The sequence below is a fragment of the Leucoraja erinacea genome, chromosome 27 (genome assembly GCF_028641065.1).
Source record: "Leucoraja erinacea ecotype New England chromosome 27, Leri_hhj_1, whole genome shotgun sequence".
NCBI classification, from domain to species: Eukaryota; Metazoa; Chordata; class Chondrichthyes; order Rajiformes; family Rajidae; genus Leucoraja; species Leucoraja erinaceus.
This window is the reverse complement of record NC_073403.1, coordinates 21,081,711-21,104,627: the sequence shown is the minus strand read 5'-3', so window position 1 is coordinate 21,104,627 and position 22,917 is coordinate 21,081,711. Positions and strand designations below refer to the sequence as shown.

Sequence of the window (22,917 nt, the reverse complement as noted above, 5' to 3'; positions counted from 1 at the left end):
ATTCAGACTGATCGTGGAGGGGGACAATAAAGCTGGAAGGGAGGTGGGGCAAGCCAAAGCCTGGCAAGTGATAGGTGGGTTCTGATGTGAGGGTGTTTTGAAAGTCATATGGGGCACAGGGAAGAGAGAGGGAAGGGAAGGGGAGGGGGGGAAAAATAACTAGATAAGGTTTGTGTGTAGATTTATTATGTAAATTTGGAGAATTCAATGTTTGCACCATTAGCTTATAGGCTGCCCCTCTGATTAGTTTGGTTCATAATACATATTCAATGCTCTACATTGTTGAACTTGTGGATTTCTCCACGAAGCACCAAGTCGTGGTGAAAATAAACATTTAACGTTCTCTTTTAATGAAATCTAGTGGATTCAAATGTCATGGTACTTCATTTAGAGTGGATAAACAGTGCATGCCGCATTGTTCATCCTGGTCTGGGCTATAAATAGGTTCAATCAATGATGATCTAGTCATGTTATTTTGTAGAAACTAAAGTGATTTGTTTTTTTTATTCAATACAGCTGGCAGGACCTGATTGTTGGAGCTCCACACTACTTTGACCATAGGAAGGAGATCAGTGGCGCTGTGTATGTTTACATGAATGAGGCGGGAAACTTCTCTAAGAAACCAAGCTTGGTGTTGAAAGGTTCTTTAGGTTCCATGTTTGGGCACGTAGTCAGCAGCATTGGAGACATTAACCAAGACGGATTTCCAGGTTAGATGATTTATTCACTAAAGTTGAAATGCTTTGGATTGCAATCTACATTTTCAATGTAATTTACTGTCCCTACTCCCAATTCCTCCTTCTGCGCCCAAGATGAGGTGTGCCATACCAGGACATCCAAGGTGTCTACCACTCTCTGTAATCTTCATTCCTGAGCATGAATTGCCAAACCCAGCCATGATGCAACCAGTCAGTCTGCTTTCTATCATATGCCAGGAGAAGTTCAATAAATTATTCGTTGGCATACCAAATTTTCTTGATCTTCTAAGGAAATGGAGGCATTCACCTTTCCTAGTTTTTGCATCAAAGTGCTGGTTCCAGGACATGGGTTGGGAGAAATTCATGCTCAGAAACTTGAAGCTGTTGTCTCCCCCAATGCCATCCTGAAGTTGAACAAAGGTTTGTTGGTCATGTCTTTCTCCTCCTGAAGTCGACAATCGGCTCCAGATTTTGTTTTTGCAACAAGGCCTGATGCATCAATTGCTAGAAATTCATGTTCATACGTTATAGCAGAAGAATTAGGCCATTTGGTCCATCAAGTCTAGTCTGCCGTTCAATCATGGCTGATCTATCTTTCCCTCTCTACCCCATTTTCCTACCTTCTCCCCATAACCCGTGACATCCTATTCTAATTAACCCTGTTCATTCATTTATGGGGGTGCGGACATGGTGAACGAATCCAACATTTATTACCATTGGTGGTGCATTCACTGTGGCAGCCTGTGTAATGAAGGCCACCCAGTGGATCTGAACAGAGCTGAGCAGACAAGTAGATGGGGTTATTGCCATCTACTGGTCAGCTCAAGTCAAGTCAAGTTTATTTGTCACATACACATACGAGATGTGCAGTGAAATGAAAGTGGCAATGCTCGCGGAACAACAAAACAACCAAACAAATTATAAACACAATCATAACACACATATTATTTTACATAATAAATAATAGAAGGAAAAAACGTTCTGTACAGTTAGTCCCTGGTGAGAAAGGCGTTTACAGTCCGAATTGCCTCTGGGAAGAAACTCCTTCTCAACCTCTCCGTTCTCACTGCATGGCAACGGAGGTGTTTGCCTGACCGTAGCGGCTGGAACAGTCCGTTGCAGGGGTGGAAGAGGTCTCTCATGATTTTGTTTGCTCGGGAGTTGCACCTCCTGTTGTATAGTTCCTGCAGGGGGGTGAGTGAAGTTCCCATAGTGCGTTCGGCCGAACGCACTACTCTCTGCAGAGCCTTCTTGTCCTTGGCAGAGCAATTCCCGAACCAGATGGTAATGTTCCCGGACAAGATGCTTTCCACCGCCGCTGCGTAGAAGCACTGGAGGATCCTGAGAGACACTCTGAATTTCCTCAATTGCCTGAGGTGGTAAAGGCGCTGCCTTGCCTTACTCACCAATGCTGAGGCGTGTGATGACCATGTCATATCCTCAGAGATGTGGACTCCCAGATATTTAAAACAGTTCACCCTATTCACAGGATCCCCATTTATACTCAATGGAGTGTACGTCCTCGGATGATGTGCCCTCCTAAAGTCCATGATCAGCTCCTTTGTTTTTTTGATGTTCAAGAGGAGGCTGTTCTCCTGGCACCAGAGTGCTAGATCAGGCTGAGGCTACATCAGTGATACGGTTGTCTGGAAGCTTATTCAGGCAAAATAAAATTAATCTAAAACATATTTCAAAATTATATTACAATCTTTAATCCCTTTTGTACTGCTTCGTAAAGCTTTTTATGAACACTGAGCATATATAGTGCTTCTGCTTTAGTTCTGCTGTGCCTCATGAGAAGACTGCTTTGCTAATTTTGCAACACTGGACATCCCTGCCTTGCAGTCATGGAAATCCACCCTTACAGAATTCACAAAATCATAACAAATACAAGATTCAAGAGAGTTTATTGTCATGTGTCCCAGGTAGGACAATGAAATTCAGCACAACAGAATATGGTAGGCATGAATACAGAACAGATCAGTGTGTCCATATACCATTACATAAATATATACACAAATGAATAAATAAACAGATACAGTGCAAACAAACAGATCATGGGCTATTAATGTTCAGAGTTTTTGTTTGAGTTGAGTTTAATAGCCTGATGGCTGTGAGGAACTAGCTATTCCTGGACCTGGACGTTGCAGTCTTCATGCTCCTGTACCTTCTACCTGAAGGTAGCGGGGAGATGAGTGTGTTGCCAGGATGGTGTGGGTCCTTGATGATGCTGCCAGCCTTTTTGAGGAAGCGACTGCGATAGAATACATTGGTGATTCAAAATAAAATTCCCACTCATGGAACTTTTGTGAAAAAAAACTAAATTAAACAAAAATCAAAAATGTGTGTTTCAACTTGATGCATGCACAGAACATGGAACAGTCGAGCACAGGAACAGGACCTTCAGTGCACAATGTCCAAGCTAAACCAATCTGATCTCCCTGCATATGATCGATGCCCCTTATACATGTGCCCCCTGTAAGCCACTGTCATAGTTGCCTCCAACACCAACCCCCGCAACACATTCCAGGCACCCACTGCTTCATGTGTAAAAATAAATTGCACATCTCCTTTAAACTTTGCCCCTTTCACCTTAAAGCTACGCCCTCTAGTCTTTCACTTTTTCACTCTGGGAAAAGATACTGACTATCTACCATATCTATGCTGCTTGTAGTTTTATATACTGGCACAATGGCGCTGCGGTAGAGCTGCTTCCATACAGCGCCAGAGATCCAAATTCAATCCAGACGACAGGTGTTGTTTGCACGTGGGTGTGACTATGTGGGTTTTCTCTGGGTGTTCCGGTTTCCCCCCAAATCCCAAGGACGCGCAGGCTTGTAAGTCAATTGGCTTATGTAAATTGCCCCTTGTATGTAGGATGAGAAAGTGGGATAGCCATAGAATTAATGTACGGATGATCGATGATCGAAATTAAAAACAAAATACAGTTAATGCAGTTTTGCATTGCAAGATATTGAGATACAGACTGTTTTCTTGGCACAAGTGTGGCCTGGAATGATTATCAACCTTTTCAGAGAGTTTGTTTTGGAATGGAGGTGATTAGTCAGGATGAGTTCCGACTGAAACTTTCCCATCCTAACCTAAGTTTGAAATGTGCAAAATACAATTGTTTTCAAACTCATCTCTCGGAACATTTGGCACATTTTGTTCTATCATATCCCACTTGGAGAACACTGATTGGGGCAGTGTAGTAACATTACAGTAATGGGAGGTAGCAGGCAGAGGATTGTGCACTGGGATAAGGACTGTGGGGCCTTATCACAGAAATCAGTGCGATGATAGGTGGATACAAGTGAGGAGAGTTTCTGATTAGCAGATTGTCTTTTTATCTCCAGCCTTTGTCCAACAAACAACCCCCCCACCCCCCACCTACCTATAACCACCGATCATTTGCCAAACTTTGTTCTGCTCCCACCTCTCGACTGCTTTCACTCCCATACTACAATCAGTCTAAAGAAGGATCCCAACCCAAAACATCACCTATCCATGTTCTTCAGAGATCATGATTGGCCTGATGAGTTACTCCAGCACTTTGTCTTTATTCTCATGTAGACATGTATTCCCAGACTATCTCTATCTGTGAGCACGTTTCATAATGGGCACTGCCTCTGTACAAATCATTCTCTCACTGGTTCTTGTTTCATTCCTTCCAGCAGTGATGCAGTGTGCTGCCTGTTCATTCTGTGAGGATTTGCTTGTGAACTTGTGAATCCATTTCTCAGGCCAATATCTGCATTATTTTCAACCATCCTCTGTTGCATTTGGTACATAGCAAGTTGGATGGGTTTTTATCTTGAGCTATGCTCAGCTCCCGTTCTGTGCCAAATCTCAGTACAATACCATCAGGAAGGAAGTCTTTGACTGGACTGATGGAGGTCAAAGTAATTCATCCCTGGGCGAGTTTTGTTACGGCAAAGCAATAATGAACTTGGGGGTTGATAATTGTTTCAAAGCCAAAAATGAACTCTCACAGCAGTTAAGATTTCCATCTGGTGGGGATCAGGTTTATTTGGATGATTAATTTATGCTTTCTCTTGGACACCCACTTTGAAACGTGGACGAAAATTTATAATGAGATTTATTTATCTTTCATCTCTTAATGGGGAATTACTACCTACATGGCCATTCTCAATATGTGACCCTCAACTGTGAGTGTTGTATCAGCAATCATCTGACGGGAACATATACCATCCTAGCTAAGTGTAATCCTATTTTTGTCCTTGCCACGGTTTCCATATATTTTCAGTTCTATCAAAGGTTTGGGATGATCAAGCTATTAAAAGGTCTGTGTAATGGACCATTACATTCCAGTTGCTAAAGAGTTCTTGAATCCAATCTAATGGAACCTGACGAGAATGTACTAGATTATGAAATGCCAATATGTGGCACTGCACAACACTAACCATGGCAATCATGAACTTCTATGAACTGTTTTTGGTTGTACTAAGAACTTTGGCTATTGCACTTGTCAATTAATCAATCAATCAGTTTTATTCATCTCATACACAGATAAGTGCAGTGTAATGAATTTGCCAGCGGCAGTACAATCAAAAAAGAACACGCAATACACATTAAAAATGAAACACAAACATCCACCACAGCATTCGTCACTGTTGTGGAAGGCACAAATTACAGTCAGTCCTCCTCCACTGTTCACCCATGGTCGGGGCCATAAACCTCCATTGTCTTTGAATGAGAGTTAACAATCTGAATTATTTCCTATTTAAAAATACAATGGCCTTACCATAATTCAGATTGAGACCTCTCCTAGAAGATAGACACAAAATTCTGGTATAACTCAGCGGGACAGGCAGCATCTTTGGACAGAAAGAATGGGTACTCGCATTCTCCTTTCAAAATCTGTTGACAGTGGTTTCTGAAAATTTGTATTAATTTAACAAAAATCATGGAATTATAAAATATCATCCCCTTATAATGTGAACATTATAATGGATTATATGGGGATGCAGCCAGTCCATCAGGCACACCAGGCCCCCACACCCCACCCCATCAACTCTATCTACACTTCATGGTGCCTCTAGAAAGTAGCTGATATAATCGAGACCCCCCCCCCCACAGTGGCCATTCTCTCTTCATCCCACTCACATCAGGCAGACAATACGAAAGGTTCAAACCACGTACCACCAGATTGAAGAACATCTTCTTATCAGGTGTTTTAACTGACTTTTCATTTGCTACAGATGTATCCCTGACCTTACGGTCTACCATGTCGTGGCATTCACACTTTCTAACAGATGCAGCACTCTATTCTGCACTCTGTTCATTTTGTCTTTTGCACTACCTATTAATATCATGTCTGGTATGATCTGCCTGGATAGTATGCAAAACCATCTTTGGCACTGCATCTCGGTAAAAGTAACAATAATAAATCAAGATGTATACCGATCTGTTCAGTCACAGTTAAATATTTGGTCTGGTTCCTCCTTCTGGGTGAGATGTTTAAAACAGATAATCCTCTGAGAAGAGTTACGATGATAGCAGAGAAGAAACAACTACTAATTCCTGCAGTCCTCAACATGTGTCACTCTGTCCCCAGCTGGTCAATGGTCTTGCATTCACGTAGGAGTTTTCTCACCTCAGAGGTACCATTCTCTGCAGGCAGCAGGGTAAAGGGTTAGTTAAACATGTTTGTTTTTCTTCCACAGATATCGGGATTGGAGCACCTTACGATGAATATGGTAAACTTTTCATCTACCAAGGCGGAGCAACAGGGCTGGCTCCCCAACCTAGCCAGGTATATACTTACATAAAGCATAGAGCACTGAAGAAAGACACAAAATGCTGGAGTAACTCAGCGGGTCAGGCAGCATCTCTGCAGAAAAGGAATAGGTGACATTTCGGGTTGAGACCCTACTTCAGAACCTGGAGTCCGAAGAAGGGACTCGACCCGAAACTTCACCTACTCCTTTTCTCCAGGGATGCTGCCTGACCCGCTGAGTTACTGCAGCATTTTGTGTCTATCTTCAGTGCAAACCAGCATCTGCAGTTCATTCCTACAGCACTGAATTGAGCTATTTTTCAATCCAGCCTTTTGCCAATTTTTGGTCACCCTTTTACCCCACTTTCTCACCCCCTCCCCACACAAGGGGCAATTTACAAAGGCCAATTACAAACCCACAATTATTTGGGATGTGGGAGGACCAGAGCACCCAGAGGGAATCCTTGTGGTCACTGGGAGAATGTACAAACTCCACACGGGACAGCACCCTAGGTCAGGACCGAACCCGACCTGCTTGAGATGTTACATCAGAACCCAATGGTCTGATCTGACATTTCAGGCAGGTATTAAAAATAACAGGAAGCTTCCTAAAAAGTAAAGAGTGTTGGTATCATTGGGAACCTCTTTCTGTGTGAATGGATTAATTGGTGGATTCAAGATCAGTGGACTCGCAATTTGTTTAGAAGTTCCACTGAGACCTGAATCTTCGTAACATGACATTCCAGGTAAAACCCAGAGAATTCTTAAATATGTTTGGAAATGCTGCCTTTCGAATGAAAGGAGGCACAAATTTCAAGAAGAGTGGTGAGGTTTCCAAGCATCTTGCCCATCGATTATCGCTCAGTCAATTTTATTGCTTGTGTTGGTGAAGGTTTATTGTGTGTGTTTCAGCTGCTACATTTCCTACCTAATGGTCACATTTATTTAAAAGCATTTAATTTAACAGATTTTACGATGTCTAGAGGTCATGAACGAGAGACAATGTAGATGTCATTTTATTGCAACCCGACAGCAATATGAACGGACCAATACCACCATCTGGTGGCTGTATTTACCTGAACAAGAACTCCTGGCTTTTATCCATCACATGTTGATGTATATGTGAAGGGAAAACCATCCCTAATGGAGCTGATCACAACATGTATTGTGAAGAGTTGATTGAAGTAGCCGGCAGGGAATTATCTACAGATGTTATTTATATAGACTTTAAAATATTTTGATCGATTTCCTGGTAGGTCGTTAGGTTAAACCCAAGGAAATAATTTTTAAAAACTGCAATCATGGAAATCTGAAATAAAACCAGAAAATATTGGAAACACTCAGCTGGACGGGCAGCATCATTAATTTACATGCAGTATTAATAGATTAAAGCAATGGGCAATTTCAGGTCCATTCATCAATCAGGTCTTTAACTCAATACATTTCCAGTGCGTCTCTTTCCATAGATGCTGCCTGGCCTAATAACAAATTACTTGGTTATGGAATTGGCTGAGTCGTAGGAGACAGGGATTGGAGATAATGCGCTGGTACTGAAACAAGCAGGATGTGAGAATTGGTGCCTAGCAAGGATCTCCAGCACTGCAACCATTTATCATTCCATTAGTACGGGTGTCAGGGGTTATGGGGAGATGGCAGGAGAATGGGGTTGAGAGGGAAGGATAGATCAGCCATGATTGAATGGCAGAGTAGACTTGATGGGCTGAGTAGCCTAATTCTGCTCCTACCACTTATGAACATATTTGTAAACAGCACAGATGACAGAATACCAAATGCTGCAGGTCAGATAGTAGAAAGTCAAATTGTATCATAAACAGTATAGATAGAGGCGTTAAATTTTAGAGACATCAGTAGAGTAAACTAACAGGCAAAATTGGTAAATACATTCTAATGTATGCAAAACTAAGTAGAACAGACAACAGAACAAAGTACTTTCTGAGTTGTAAAAGGCCACAGTGGATGTCCAGAGAGACCCAGGCCCATGTTAATGCCACTTAAATGTCATGTTTCGGAAAATAATTAAGACCAAGGTAACATTATCTTTTTATCCAGAAGATTTGAATTGAGGAGGATGCTACAACTGTACAAAGCTTTGTTAGATCGCACCTGGAGTGCTGGACGTAGTTCAAGCCCCCATACTATACAAAAGTTCCAGAACCCACACTAGTACATGATAAATGTACTAACGTGTTAACCTGACCATAAAGTCTAAATTAAAAAGAAATGATAAATGGGGTAGTTTTGCTGGGATGTTATTAGGTTAACGATTAACTCAATTGAAGTTTTCACGCTGAAGACTTTTGCTGTTTGGAGGGACTTTGACCGTATACTAAAATCTAGAATAAGATAGACACAAAATGCTGGAGTAACTCAGGACAGGCAGTATCACTGGATAGAAGGAACGTTCCAGGTTGAGACCCTTCTCTAGAGTCTGATTGTGCAAAGTGAGCAAGGGACACACAGAGTGAGGCTAAAGGTCAAAGTCAGCCAATGCCAATCGTCGCAAATTCAATTGTTAGTTTTAATATAAGATTTATAGTTTTAATATTGCACAATGGTATCAAAGATTATGCTCCAAAGCTAGATATCTGGAGTTAGGCTTACTGAATTGAGAAATGGGCCCAAGATCTATTTTTGCTTGTCTAGTATTCCTAATGCAAAGTGTTTTATGTTATTATTAGTTCTGTGGACACCATGGTGTATCTGGACTCCATCTTGGGTTCACAGGAAGTTTATAAACCACAGAGTCCTTGAACATTTGGCCTTCTGGGTTAATGGCCCAGCTGACACATCATAATCTCACCATCAGGAATCCATTTTTGGCTTTTATTCAAATATTTTACTTTTCCTCCTCTCCTAAACTGGGTGACCTACATCTGGAGTTGTTTCCTTAACCCCTCTTCCAGCTTTTTAGTGCCTTTCCCAGATTTTTTTTTTGTGTTGTTCAACATCACGTTTGTCAACAGTCAAACCAAGAATATATTCTGAACAGATTTCATAATCCGCAACAATCTGAGGTGACCTATATTTGGATTAATTCAAAAAATGTGTTAACATTTACCGACTGATAATTGGGCCAATGTTGCCAGGTGCACTGTGGAACTTGGTACCGTCGCTTGCTAAAGGCACACTGCCAACCATTCTGAACCTGTAAACCCTGGTGACGATACATGAATGAATTCAGGAAAAGTGTTAATTTAAGTATTTTGAAGGATTGTTTTAGCATTTTGCCATCAATTATTGAACTGAACAGAAAAGGAAACCAGTCAACCTATGCCTTCTTACCTGCCTGCACTGAAAGTTAAGATCAGCCAACATTTATAATTCAAATCATAATATGTTTAGCTGTATGGGGATTTGCTTTGAAACTCATAATTGATTGCCTGCACTAAATGTGAATGATATTTTTTTGTATGTAACCCAATTATGGCCATGCAATCCAATGGGCAACACTGCAATATAGCAAATTAACAAATTGGTAGACAGAAATGCTGGAGAAACTCAGCGGGTGAGGCAGCATCTATGGAGCGAAGGAAATAGGCAACGTTTCGGGCCGAAACCATTCTTCAGACGTTTCAGCTCGAAACATTGCCTATTTCCTTTGCTCCATAGATGCTGCCTCACCCGCTGAGATCTCCAGCATTTTTGTCTACCTTCGATTTTCCAGCATCTGCAGTTCCTTCTTGAACAATAAAATAAACCTCTACCCCATTGTGCCTGAATATTCACTCCCAATGTCTGGCTTGCAGTAGACATTTATTTGAAAGAAGGACATTGTTGTTTATTCTCATGCAAAACACAGAGTTCCAGAGGTATTTAGTGGGTCAGGCAGCATCCATGGAGGAAATGGACATTCGGCAATTTGGGTCAAGACCCTTCTTCAGACTGATGAAGGCGCATACGTTCATAAGTGTACAAGTGATAGGAGCAGAATTAGGCCATTCAGCCCTTCAAGTCTACTCTGCCATTCAATCATGGCGGATCTATCTTTCCTCCTCAACCCCATTATACTGTTTCATCCCATAACCCCTGACACCCATGCTAATCAAGAATCTATCTACCTTTGACTTAAAAATATTTATTGACTGCCTCCACAGCCTTCTATGGCAATGAATTCCACAGATTCACCATCAGGGTCCCGACACAAAACATTGCCTATCTGTTTCTTATACAGATCTGCTGCTTGACCCATTGAGTTCCTCCAGCACTTTGTGTTTTCCTCCAGAATCCAGCGTCTGCAATTATTGGTGCCTCCAATTTCTTTTCATCTCATTCCTATGCCATTATTTTAACTTGGTTCCATACCATTCAATCCATATGCAGAGAGAAAAAGCCTCTCTTATTGCACCCAACCAAACTCCCTACATAGTTTCCAACAACTCTTTGCTTGGAACAGGTAACAGTGAGATCATATCCAACAATGGGGCAATACGTTTGGGTAATAATGAAATGGATATGAGCCATGCTCATGAAATAAAGAAAGCTTTATAACACTATTCTAATCTCAGAGCATCCTGAGTCATCAATGGACTTTGCACTACATTTTTTTGAGTTGTAGTCACTATTGTAAAATAGAAAATATACACCTAATTTGCAGACAGAAAACTCTCACAAACAACATTGTAATAGTGATAAAATATGGCCTGGTATCTGACATGAAGGATGGCATCTCTGACAGTGCAATGATCTTAGCGGAACTTCCTTTGAAGTCTTTGGAGATGAGGATTGAACCTATAACTTTCCAATTCACAGGCAAGAGGTTTGAGCTCGCCTTGTCCAACATATTGTAATATCATATAACCACATAACAATTACAGCACGGAAACAGGCCATCTCGGCCCTACAAGTCCCGTTCCGAACAACTTTTTTCCCTTAGTCCCACCTGCCTGCACTCATACCATAACCCTCCATTCCCTTCTCATCCATATGCCTATCCAATTTATTTTTAAATGATACCAACGAACCTGCCTCCACCACTTCCACTGGAAGCTCATTCCACACCGCTACCACTCTCTGAGTAAAGAAATTCCCCCTCATGTTACCCCTAAACTTCTGTCCCTTAATTCTGAAGTCATGTCCTCTTGTTTGAATCTTCCCTATTCTCAAAGGGAAAAGCTGATCCACATCAACTCTGTCTATCCCTCTCATCATTTTAAAGACCTCTATCAAGGTCCCCCCCCCCCCCCCCCCCCCCCCTTAACCTTCTGCGCTCCAGAGAATAAAGACCTAACATTCAACCTTTCTCTGTAACTTAGTTGATGAAACCCAGGCAACATTCTAGTAAATCTCCTCTGTACTCTCTCTATTTTGTTGACATCCTTCCTATAATTGGGCGACCAAATTTGTACACCATACTCCAGATTTGGTCTCACCAATGCCTTGTACAATTTTAACATTACATCCCAGCTTCTATACTCAATGCTCTGATTTATAAAGGCTAGCATACCAAAAGCTTTTTTTACCACCCTATCTATATGAGATTCCACCTTCAAGGAACTATGCACGGTTATTCCCAGATCCCGCTGTTCAACTGTATTCTTCAATTCCCTACCATTTACCATGTACGTCCTATTTTGATTTGTCCTGCCAAGGTGTAGCACCTCACATTTATCAGCATTAAACTCCATCTGCCATCTTTCAGCCCATTCTTCCAAATGGCCTAAATCACTCTGTAGACTTTGGAAATCCTCTTCATTATTCACAACACCCCCTATCTTGGTATCATCTGCATACTTATTAATCCAATTTACCACACCTTCATCCAAATCATTGATGTACATGACAAACAACAAAGGACCCAACACCGATCCCTGAGGCACCCCACTAGTCAATATCTCCCCCATCTCTTTTGGCTCTGCAGATAGTTGTCCACTCTGTCTCTCCAATGGACCAATTTTATCCCTTGTTATCCTTTTGCTATTAATATAGCTGTAGAAACCCTTTGGATTTACTTTCACCTTACTTGCCAAAGCAACCTCATGTCTTCTTTTAGCTTTTCTAATTTCTTTCTTAAGATTATTTTTACATTCCTTATACTCCTCAAGCACCTCATTTACTTCATGCTGCCTATAATTATTGTAGATCTCCCTCTTTTTCCGAACAAGATGTCCAATTTCCCTTGAAAACCAGGGCTCTTTCCACTTTTTACTGTTTCCTTTCAACCGAACAGGAACATAAAGATTCTGTACTCTTAACATTTCCCCTTTAAATGTCCTCCATTTCTCTTCTACATCCTTCCCATAAAACAAAATGTCCCAGTTCACTCCTTTTAAATCATTTCGCATCTCATCAAAGTTAGCCTTTCTCCAATCAAAAATCTCAACCCTAGGTCCAGTTCTGACCCTCTCCATAATTATATTGAAACTAATGGTATTGTGATCACTGGACCCGAAGTGCTCCCCAACGCATACCTCCGCCACCTGTCCCGTCTCATTTCCTAACAGGAGGTCCAACACTGCCCCTCCTCTAGTAGGTACCTCTATGTATTGCTGCAAAAAACTATCCTGCACACATTTTACAAACTCCAAACCATCCAGCCCATTTACCGAATGTGTTTCCCAGTCTATGTGTGGAAAGTTGAAATCTCCCACAATCACTACTTTGTGCTTACTACTAATATCTGCTATCTCCTTACATATTTGCTCTTCCAATTCTCGATCCCCATTTGGTGGTCTATGATACACCCCTTTAAGTGTTGCTACCCCTTTCCCACTTCTCAGTTCCACCCAAATAGCCTCCCTAGATGAGCCCTCCAATCTATCCCGCCAAAGCACTGCTGTAATATCTTCTCTGACTAGTAATGCAACACCTCCACCTCTTGCCCTTCCAATTCTATCACACCTGAAGCAACGAAATCCTGGGAATATTTAGTTTCCAATCACAGCCCTCCTGCACCCATGTTTCACTGATCGCCACAACATCATACTTCCAGGTGTCTATCCAGACTCTAAGCTCATCCACCTTTCTTACAATGCTCCTAGCATTAAAATTAAAATTAAAAAAATAGCAATAAAGCATTTTGAAATGTAAAATAAATTCTAACAATCTATCAGGTTGACTGGTTATCATCATAAATAGGAATGTATTTATAATTTATCATGACAATAAATTCTCTTGACTTGACTTGTACTAGCAAAGATAATTCACCTCATAATGCCAAAGATCCACGTTCAATCCATGTGTTCAGTTTGCACATTTTTCTTGTGACCACATGCATTTCTTCCAGGGTGCCATATTTGTCTTCCAACTTGTAATGATGTTCAGATTGGTAGTTTGATCACATTAGATTTTTTCTTGTTAAAAATGAGTGATGACCAGTTGATAGAGATAATGCATATTCTTCCAGGGTCGAAAATCCGAAAATAGTGTTGTGTCTTGGACGAAGCAACACAGATCGAGTTTGTAACTGGATTGTATCAAAAGGTTGGTAGATATGTCTTCTGATATTGAACTGCAAGAAAGAAACGGCATCGACTTAGGGTATGTTCTACACTCTCGTAAATCCTGTGCAGTGGTGAATCTCTGGAACTCTCTGCCACAGAGGGTAGTTGAGGCCACAGTTCATTGGCTATATTTAAGAGGGAGTTAGATGTGGCCCTTGTGGCCAAGGGGATCAGAGGGTATGGAGAGAAGGCAGGTACGGAATACTGAGTTGGATGATCAGCCATGATCATATTGAATGGCGGTGCAGGCTCGAAGGGCTGAATGGCCTACTCCTGCACCTATTTTCTAAGTTTCTAAGTAAACCAAACTTAAGGCGAACATGGTCAATGATGAAAATTAAATGTGCTGAAGGGCCTCTTACCGTGCTATCACTCTCTATGATTCTATGACTCATACAAAAACTGCTTGACATAAATTCTTTGTTCATTTTTAATTTTCCAGGTCATCAGTGGAAAAAAACTGGGTAAGAAGATAAAAACATTTGGCTACTCAATCAGTGGAGGGCTTGATGTCGATCAGAATGAATATCCTGACATTCTAATTGGAACGTTATCCGACAAGGTCATTTTACTGAGGTAAACATAAATGCGTTAGAAAGCAAATTAAAATTGGACACGGACGTGTAGATATTGTGTGCCCATTTTTAAACTCGCGCAAGTTATTTTCCAAATTAGTTTGACTTTGTATTATTCATACTCAAGCTGCAAATCAGACCCCGACAGTCCTTTCAGGTTAGGCAGAGGTTCACGCACCTCCTCCAATTTCATCTACTCTATCCGTTGTTCAGGATGTGGACTCTTATACATCAGCGAGACCAAACGTAGACTGGGCGATCGTTTCACAGAACACCTTCGCTCAGCCTGCCTGAACCCTCCTGATCTCCCGGTTGTTGGACACCTTAATTTCCCTTCCCATTCCTACACAGACCTTTCTGTCCTAGGTCTCCTCCATTATCAGAGTGAGGCTAAACGCAAATTGGAGGAACAGCATCTCGTATTTCGCTTGGGCAGCTTAAAGCGCAGTGGTATGAATATAGATTTCTCTCACTTCAGGTAGCCCCGGCGTTCCCTCTCTCTCTATCCCCCCCCCCCCATTCAAGTCACACTAGCTTCTCGTTTCCACCCTACAAACGACTAACATTGGCATGTTTCCTTTATCATCATTACTTTTTTGAATATATTTCATTTATTGGTCTTTATTTCTCCACATCACTGTCTTTGCCTCTCACTTCCCTTATCCCTAACCAGTCTGAAGAAGGATCTCGACCCGAAATGGCACCCATTCCTTCTCTCCAGAGATGTTGCCTGTCCCACTGAGTTACTTCAGCTTTTTGTGTCTATCTTCTGCAAAACGTGTAGATGTTTGTGAAGAATTAAAATAGATTAAATCACAGCATAAAAGATCTTCAACAGTACAATTAGAAAGCTGGAAAATAAAACATTTAGGTTCTACAATGCAGCCACCAGCCGAACTGTCTAATTACAATGTGTCGTTTACATAGGCAATTTCCATTGTATATGGAGAGACAGGAATTTGTCAAGAAAAATAAATTTACAAATGTGAATATGAGTGAGGTAGGAGATCCTTATGTATTCTGATAGTTGCAACAAAATTTAGCCCTGTTTAACATTACATTTTTATGCAGATTCAAAATATTGGAAATTGAACAAACACTTCACAAATCATAGGTTCTTAGCAAGAAATTAATGTCGTACTTGAGTCACAGCGGTGTTTTTGCGTTAGTTAATAGCAATTTTTTATTTCCAGAACACGGCCAGTTATTAATATAAGTGAAGACTTCACTGTGCAACCAGAAATCATTGATACCACATATTGCAACTCAACTTCTTGGTAAGTATTACAATTTTTAATTATTTCTCTAAAATTCTTGGGTATTTTCAACACGTGAGAATGCATTGATTTCTGTCTTACGGATGAGCCATGCTGCTTCATGCTGTGGCAGCAGTGTGGCTGCTTTCCTCGTTACTGATGTGTGGAACTCCAAGGGAAGATGTATCTTTTTTTCAGAATCAGATGCATGTATTGTTGTGGGAGGGGTAGAATGGAAGTTATAAACCAAGGAATCGGGATTTGTGTCATTCAATTCAACAATGGAAATGTCTTTTGAGGGGTGCAGCAGCAAGTGCCACTGCTTCATGGCTCCAACAGCATGGGTTCAATTTTAACCTTCACCATTGTCACTGTTAAGCTTGCACATTCTCCCAGAGACCAATGGGTTTCCCCAGGAGCTCCAGTTTCGTCCCACATCCAAAATCTTGTTGGGTGATACGTATTGGTCCATTAGAATTACACCAAATGTAGATGGGTGGTGTCCATGGGCGTGTGGGAGAGATTAGGGTCTAGAAAGTAAGTGTGACTGGTAGTATTGTTATGAGAATCATTGATTCAGAGGAATAATTGGCTCACTTCTATGTTTTAAGAAATGTGTGAAAACATTTAAAGATTAGTAAATCAGAAAAGTAGATTTGTTTGACTGTGCGAGTGAAATATTCTCCTTGTGTTCTTTTTCATTCAGTATCACAGTGAAGGTTTGCTTCTCATACACTGTGAGTACTGGAAATACAAAGTACAATCGCAAGATTGGTAAGTACAACTATAAAATGTGCTGCCACATTTTCATAACGCAGTTGATGTAAGCTTGTAGGATCTGTGGATACCGACACAACATATTTTTCATAGCTTTGAGCAGCAGAAAATTCTAATTATAATCAAGATATTTGAACTATTCACACCATTGACAACCAAAACATTAACTTTACTTCTCCAGATGCCATTAATCTGAAACAGTCAAATAATGTATTCCCAGTTTTGAAAGTCAATGTAGTTCCCAACAACATTAATTGTTCTTTAAGATGGAATACAATTCAATTTAAGAAGTCTTGACCAAGAATACATTGCATAAATATAACTTGTCTAAAAATTGTTTGTAACCCGTTATATAGTCTAATATAAACAATATGAACAAGCAGTGGTCTACATTTAGTAACAGTCTTCTCAAGAGAAAGTATGGAGTATTTGAACAGATGCTCACCAGGTGGAGAAATCATTCAGCATCCTGAGCAGCCTCAAATGTGAAGGAAAGGGTCAGTCTTGTTGGAGACACTGATTAGGTTACTGTTTAAAAGGAAGAGGTCACCTATTTATAAAGAGGTGAGGTGACTTTTTTTCCCTTCAGATAACCACGAGCCTGTGGAACTGTCTTCAAAGTGCTGCGATGGGAGCAGGATCTTTGAATATATTTGAGGCCGAGGTAGATATCTTCTTGATGAGAAAATGGGGAAAAGTTGACTTAACTGAGTTACATTAACAAATTAACAAGTTAAACTAATGGGCCGTTTGTGCAGCCATACATTACACACAAATTACCCGCAAATTTTTTCAGCCACTAGCTGTATGGCACCAAAAAAATAGGTATGTTGCAGTGGCAAAGTCAAAGCCCCCGGCTGGCGATGGCGACATTGAAGCCACGCCGGGTGGTTGGGCGCACACTGAGGAAGCCCCTGGTGTTACTCGTAACGACCATACAGCCGTAACCGCGCAGGGCCGGCTACACGCGCTCCAGGAGGGTGAACCCTGTATCGGTCATGAGTCGCCGTTCCCCCAAAAGTCTCTTGTAGCCGCGGGCTCCCGGCGCTGCTCTGGTCGGCGCATCAGGATTCTGCAGCAACATGTTGAGCAACAGCAGCAGGCCGACCTGCAGCAGCCTCCGACTCTGACAGATGCCGCAGCAGTCGCCGAAAAAAATTGCATCCGACTCAGCAGTGGGACAGGCTCACCCGCTGAGTTTCCTCTCATACGGCGACGGTGAGTGTAGTCCCCGGCTTCCTCGAGAAAAGGTCGGGTAGGTTGATTGACTCAATGTAAATTGAAACCCCTGCCTGTAGATGACATTAAAATGACAGACAGAAAAGGATAAAACGCGGGAGGCTGCAGAGGCCGGTGGGAGTGATTGTCAGGTGAGAGGTGATGGCGACCAGACAATCTTTGGGCGACTGAGGAAATTATCATGATATAAAATGTGTTACTGTCCCCCAAAAAATCTGGTCGGCGCTTGAATGTTATTTTGGCGACTTGGTGCGACCGATGCCAGCACTCTGAAAGACCCTAAGTGTTCGTATTTAGTTACCTGTTACCAAGTTTTGTAGATTTGTTTGTGCCTTCAAAGATAGAACCAGATGAGGTGGGAGGTGTGGGCTGGGATTTGGTTGCTTTGTTGATTGTGAGCTTGATCACTCTAAGCCCTCCCTTTGACCAAGATTTTTTGTGCATTCAAAGCGTACAGATAGGTTGTGCTTTTGGTGCTTTGTTGATGAGCTTGATCAAAGCCCTCCCTTTAACCCTTGGTTTCTAATTTCCTGCCATTCCCCTGTCATTTGTTTTCTGTTGTGTTCACATGTTTTGCCGCAAAGGTTCTTCAAGTTGCATTTCTCTATGTATATAACTCCACAGAGATGTTAATAAATTGCCGTATGTCATTATTTTGATGTTTCATTTGAATACAGATCTTGAGTACAAACTGGAGGCTGAAAAAGACAGGCGCACTCATCCACGGGTTAAATTTGTTAAGAAAAACCGTGCTTTCTATTTAGGCATTTTCTCAATGCCGACATCAAAATGCCATTCCATCCAGCTGGGAATGATGGTAAGATTAGCCTACCGAGAAGTCATTTCCTCCTCATTAATCCCTGTGTTGTCTTTTATTTTATGTCTTCAGAATTACATTTGTTCTGGTACTAGATTCAACGTATGTAAAACCAGACCCTAAAGAACGTTCACACCGAATGAAATGCAGAGAGGGAAATTGATTTGAAAGTTAATGTGTTGCTTTTGATTTATATTTCGCTTTTAAGATAACATTTAAATTTCAGTCCCGATTCCTAAAATACTGTTCTCTCCTTTCCCTGAAGTTACTGTCCCGTCAGTAACATATGCAGTATTTAATCATAGAAACATAGAAAATAGGTGCAGGAGTAGGCCATTCGGCCCTTCGAGCCTGCACCACCATTCAATATGATCATGGCTGATCATCCAACTCCGTATCCTGTTCCTGCCTTCTCTCCATACCCCCTGATCCCTTTAGCCACAAGGGCCACATCTAACTCCCTCTTAAATATAGCCAATGAACTGGCCCCAACTACCTTCTATGGCAGAGAATTCCAGAGATTCACCACTCTCTGTGTGAAAAAAGTTTTCCTCATCTCGGTCATAAAAGATTTTCCCCCTTATCCTTAAACTATGACCCCTTGTTCTGGACTTCCCCAACATCGGGAACAATCTTCCTGCATCTAGCCGGTCCAACCCCTTAAGAATTTTGTAAGTTTCTATAAGATCCCCCCTCAATCTTCTAAATTCTAGCGAGTACAAACCGAGTCTATCCAGTCTTTCTTCATATGAAAGTCCTGACATCCCAGGAATCAGTCTGGTGAACATTCTCTGTACTCCCTCTATGGCAAGAATGTCTTTCCTCAGATTAGGGGACCAAAACTGTACGCAATACTCCAGGTGTGGTCTCACCAAGACCCTGTACAACTGCAGTAGAACCTCCCTGCTCCTATACTCAAATCCTTTTGCTATGAATCACCATACAATGCATTAATGATGTAAGGGTAGTTCCAAGCTATGTGCAAGGAATTGGAGTTTTCAATATATCTGGGGTATACCCCATCTGTGCAAAACAATGCACATTTTTGTAACCCAGAGTAGAGGAATCAGGAACCATAGGACATAGTTTTAAGGTGAGAGGGGAAAGATTTAGTAAGAACCAGAGGGGCAACTCTTTCACACAGAGGGTGGTGGGTAAATGGACTTAGCTGCCAGAGGAGATAGTTGAGGCAGGTACTGTAACAACATTTAAAATAGATTTAGACAGGTACATGGATAGGAAAAGTTGAGAGGGATGTGGGCCAACTGCAGGGAGATGGTACTAGTATACATTGGGCATCTTAGTCGGCATTTGTCTTTGCTTCTCCTTCCCACTTTCAGATTCTGAAATCTCTTTAATTTTTGATCAACTAATAAGCAATTCATAGACACATAGGATATATGTAATTGCATTTATCTGGCGTAAACGCCCAATTCCTAGAGCTGTAGTTCTGGCTTGCAAATTTCAGCATTAAAAGATGAGAACATGAATATACATCATGCATGCTGCCTGCAAAATGTCTTCTAATTCAGCTTCAAATTCCTAGGTGTTAACATCTCAGGTGACCTGTCCTGGGCACATTACGTAGATGCAATCATGAAGAATGCAGGCTTGCATTTCTACTTTCATAGATGTTTAGACAAATTTGGCATGTCATGGAATACTCCTACAAACTTCCACAGATGCACTATAGAAAGTATCCTGACTGGTTGCATCATGGTCTGGTATGGCAATTCCAACACAAAGGAACACAAGAGGCTGCTTAGAGTGGTGGACTCGGCCAATCCCATCACAATCTCAGCCCTCCCCACCATCAAAGGCATCTACATGACGCAGGAGGAAGCACTTATTTCCTTTCCTACAACCATCAGGTTCTTAACACTGACGTGCACATCCCTAATCCTACCTCAGTAACGGGATACTATGGACCATCTCTTTCACTACCATGGACTTGTTTACTAATTAGGTTTGCACTGATATCTTGTTTTTTCATTACCATATATAATTGATGTTTTGTGTGTTGCCCGAGTCCGTGTGCCTGTGATGCTGCTACAAGCAAAGTTTTCATTGTACCTGTACCTCAGTGTACGAATGACAATAAACCCAACTTGACTTGAGTGTGGTAGATAATGTTAAAACAAGCAATCATTTACATTCCTTGTCTTCCACTGTTAATCAGTATTTAATTCTTTATTTCATCTATAATTATTATTTGTTATCCTTCCATTTTTCTATTAGCTGACACCGTAATCTCATTGCTTGCATTTAGTTCTGCACTCTTGCTTTCTCTTTGTTACCACTTTGTCGTGCCATTTGATTCATTGTATTCATAAGTATTTGGTACACATCACCTTAGACATGTTGATCATAAATGCCTTTCATCTTCCAGCCATAGCTGCACTTTTAATGACTACTGATTTGAAAATGTAATACATTTTGGTTCAACTAAATCCTGACTTTTTTTTACCATTCTTTGATGAAGCCTTGGATGAAGCTTATCTTAGCCTAGATAGAAATGCAATTTGTATTTTGAGTGGCAGTAGCCTAATGGAATTACTGCCTATGTATGGCAAGATTGAGTTTCTAATAATTCATACTTAAATGATTTTTTTGTGTTTTTCTAGGAACCAGTGCAAGATAAACTTCAACCCATCTCAATCACTCTTAGTTACAACATTGTCAATAAAAGCAAATCGGCTCAAGTAATGGTCGATATGAATGATTATCCCATTTTGAATGTAGGACAGCCGTACATCAAAACAAAAAAGGTAATTTGGAGAGTTAATTTACCTAATGATTACAGAAGAATAGTAAGCTGAGAGGAAGTAAAGCATGTCGGACAGACAGTGTGTTGGGAACATGTTGGAATCTGGAAAATGAGACAAGAAACAGTTAATAAATTGTGTAGTTGTAACATAAAGCGCTGGACTAATTCAGTGAGACAGGCAGCATCTCTGGGGGCAACGTTTTGGGTGAGGTCTCTTTATTTTAGAGATTCACACACCATCAGAATGTTAACCCACTGCACTGCCCCCCCCCCCCTCTCCTCCTCCTGCTACGTCACACTGATGGCTAGCCCATGATTCTATCGTGCTCCACAGTAAGTCGAGTACGCATATCCATGTATGCCTGCACAGAGCAGCCTCAAGATAGTGAATGCACGGGCGATCAGATGGTGATGCATCTCAGCGCTGTTCCGGGGATATGCTGTAACGGACTGTACTCTGGGCCACATGCACTTCACCAACCTAGTTCTTGTAGGGATTGCCTATTTTAATTTGCTTAGCTATGTTCATGTTTACCTTTTTTCCTCTGCATATTGTTAATTTAAATGAATTTATTTGGTTTTAAATGAATTACTTTTTATTGATATTAAATCGAAGGAAAAGTGATTTCATTTGTTTTTAAGATGTCCTTGAGTATCAGGTTAAAGAACAGTGGGATGGATAGAAACATAGAAAATAGGTGCAGGAGTAGGCCATTCGACCCTTCGAGCGTGCACCGCCATTCAATATGATCATGGCTGATCATCCAACTCAGTAACCTGTACCTGCCCTCTCTCCATACCCCCTGATCCCTTTAGCCACAAGGGCCACATCTAACTCCCTCTTAAATATAGCCAATGAACTGGCCTCAACTACCTTCTGTGGCAGGGTTTTCCAGAGATTCACCACTCTCTGTGTGCAAAATGTTTTTCTCATCTCGGTCCTAAAGGATTTCCACATTATCCTTAAACTGTGACCCCTTGTCCTGGACTTCCGCAACATCGGGAACAATCTTCCTGCATCTAGCCTGTCCAACCCCTTAAGAATTTTGTAAGTTTCTATAAGATCCTCCCTCAATCTTCTAAATTCTAGCGAGTACAAGCCGAGCCTATCCAGTCTTTCTTCATATGAAAGTCCTGACATCCCAGGAATCAGTCTGGTGAACCTTCTCTGTACTCCCTGTATGGCAAGAATGTCTTTCCTCAGATTTGGAGACCAAAACTGTACGCAATACTCCAGATGTGGTCTCATCAAGACCCTGCACAATTTCACACCATAAGGTATCAAAGGCTATAGGGTGTGTGTTCAACTGGTGCCCTCGGAGACTTTAAGGTTAAGGTCCACAGTCCTTATGTGCTTGCAGGACAATTGGAAAGATGAGACATCAAGGTCATGAATAACCATGCAGCCTTGACACCTTTGCGCAGCCACTGGGTGCAGCTTGGATTGACTGTGATCTGGGTCAATGGGGAAAATCCAGAATTATATCAAATTCCTGTTAAAATCTTTTCACTGTGACATTTGTGGATGTTTTTTAGATCAATTCCTTGCTTGATATTAATTTTATATTAACATAAACATCTTTTTGCA

General features: G+C 41.3%; 1 protein-coding gene across 1 annotated transcript in view; it reads left to right on the top strand.

Moving 5' to 3' along the window:
• itga3b (integrin, alpha 3b) overlaps positions 1-22,917 on the top strand; it is a 146,351-nt gene that overhangs the window by 94,612 nt on the left and 28,822 nt on the right. The window contains exons 7-13 of the mRNA XM_055657276.1: positions 517-710; positions 6,386-6,474; positions 14,341-14,474; positions 15,667-15,750; positions 16,436-16,503; positions 18,423-18,562; positions 21,187-21,330. Coding sequence (XP_055513251.1) covers positions 517-710; positions 6,386-6,474; positions 14,341-14,474; positions 15,667-15,750; positions 16,436-16,503; positions 18,423-18,562; positions 21,187-21,330 — 853 coding nt within the window. The remainder of the gene's footprint in view (positions 1-516; positions 711-6,385; positions 6,475-14,340; positions 14,475-15,666; positions 15,751-16,435; positions 16,504-18,422; positions 18,563-21,186; positions 21,331-22,917) is intronic.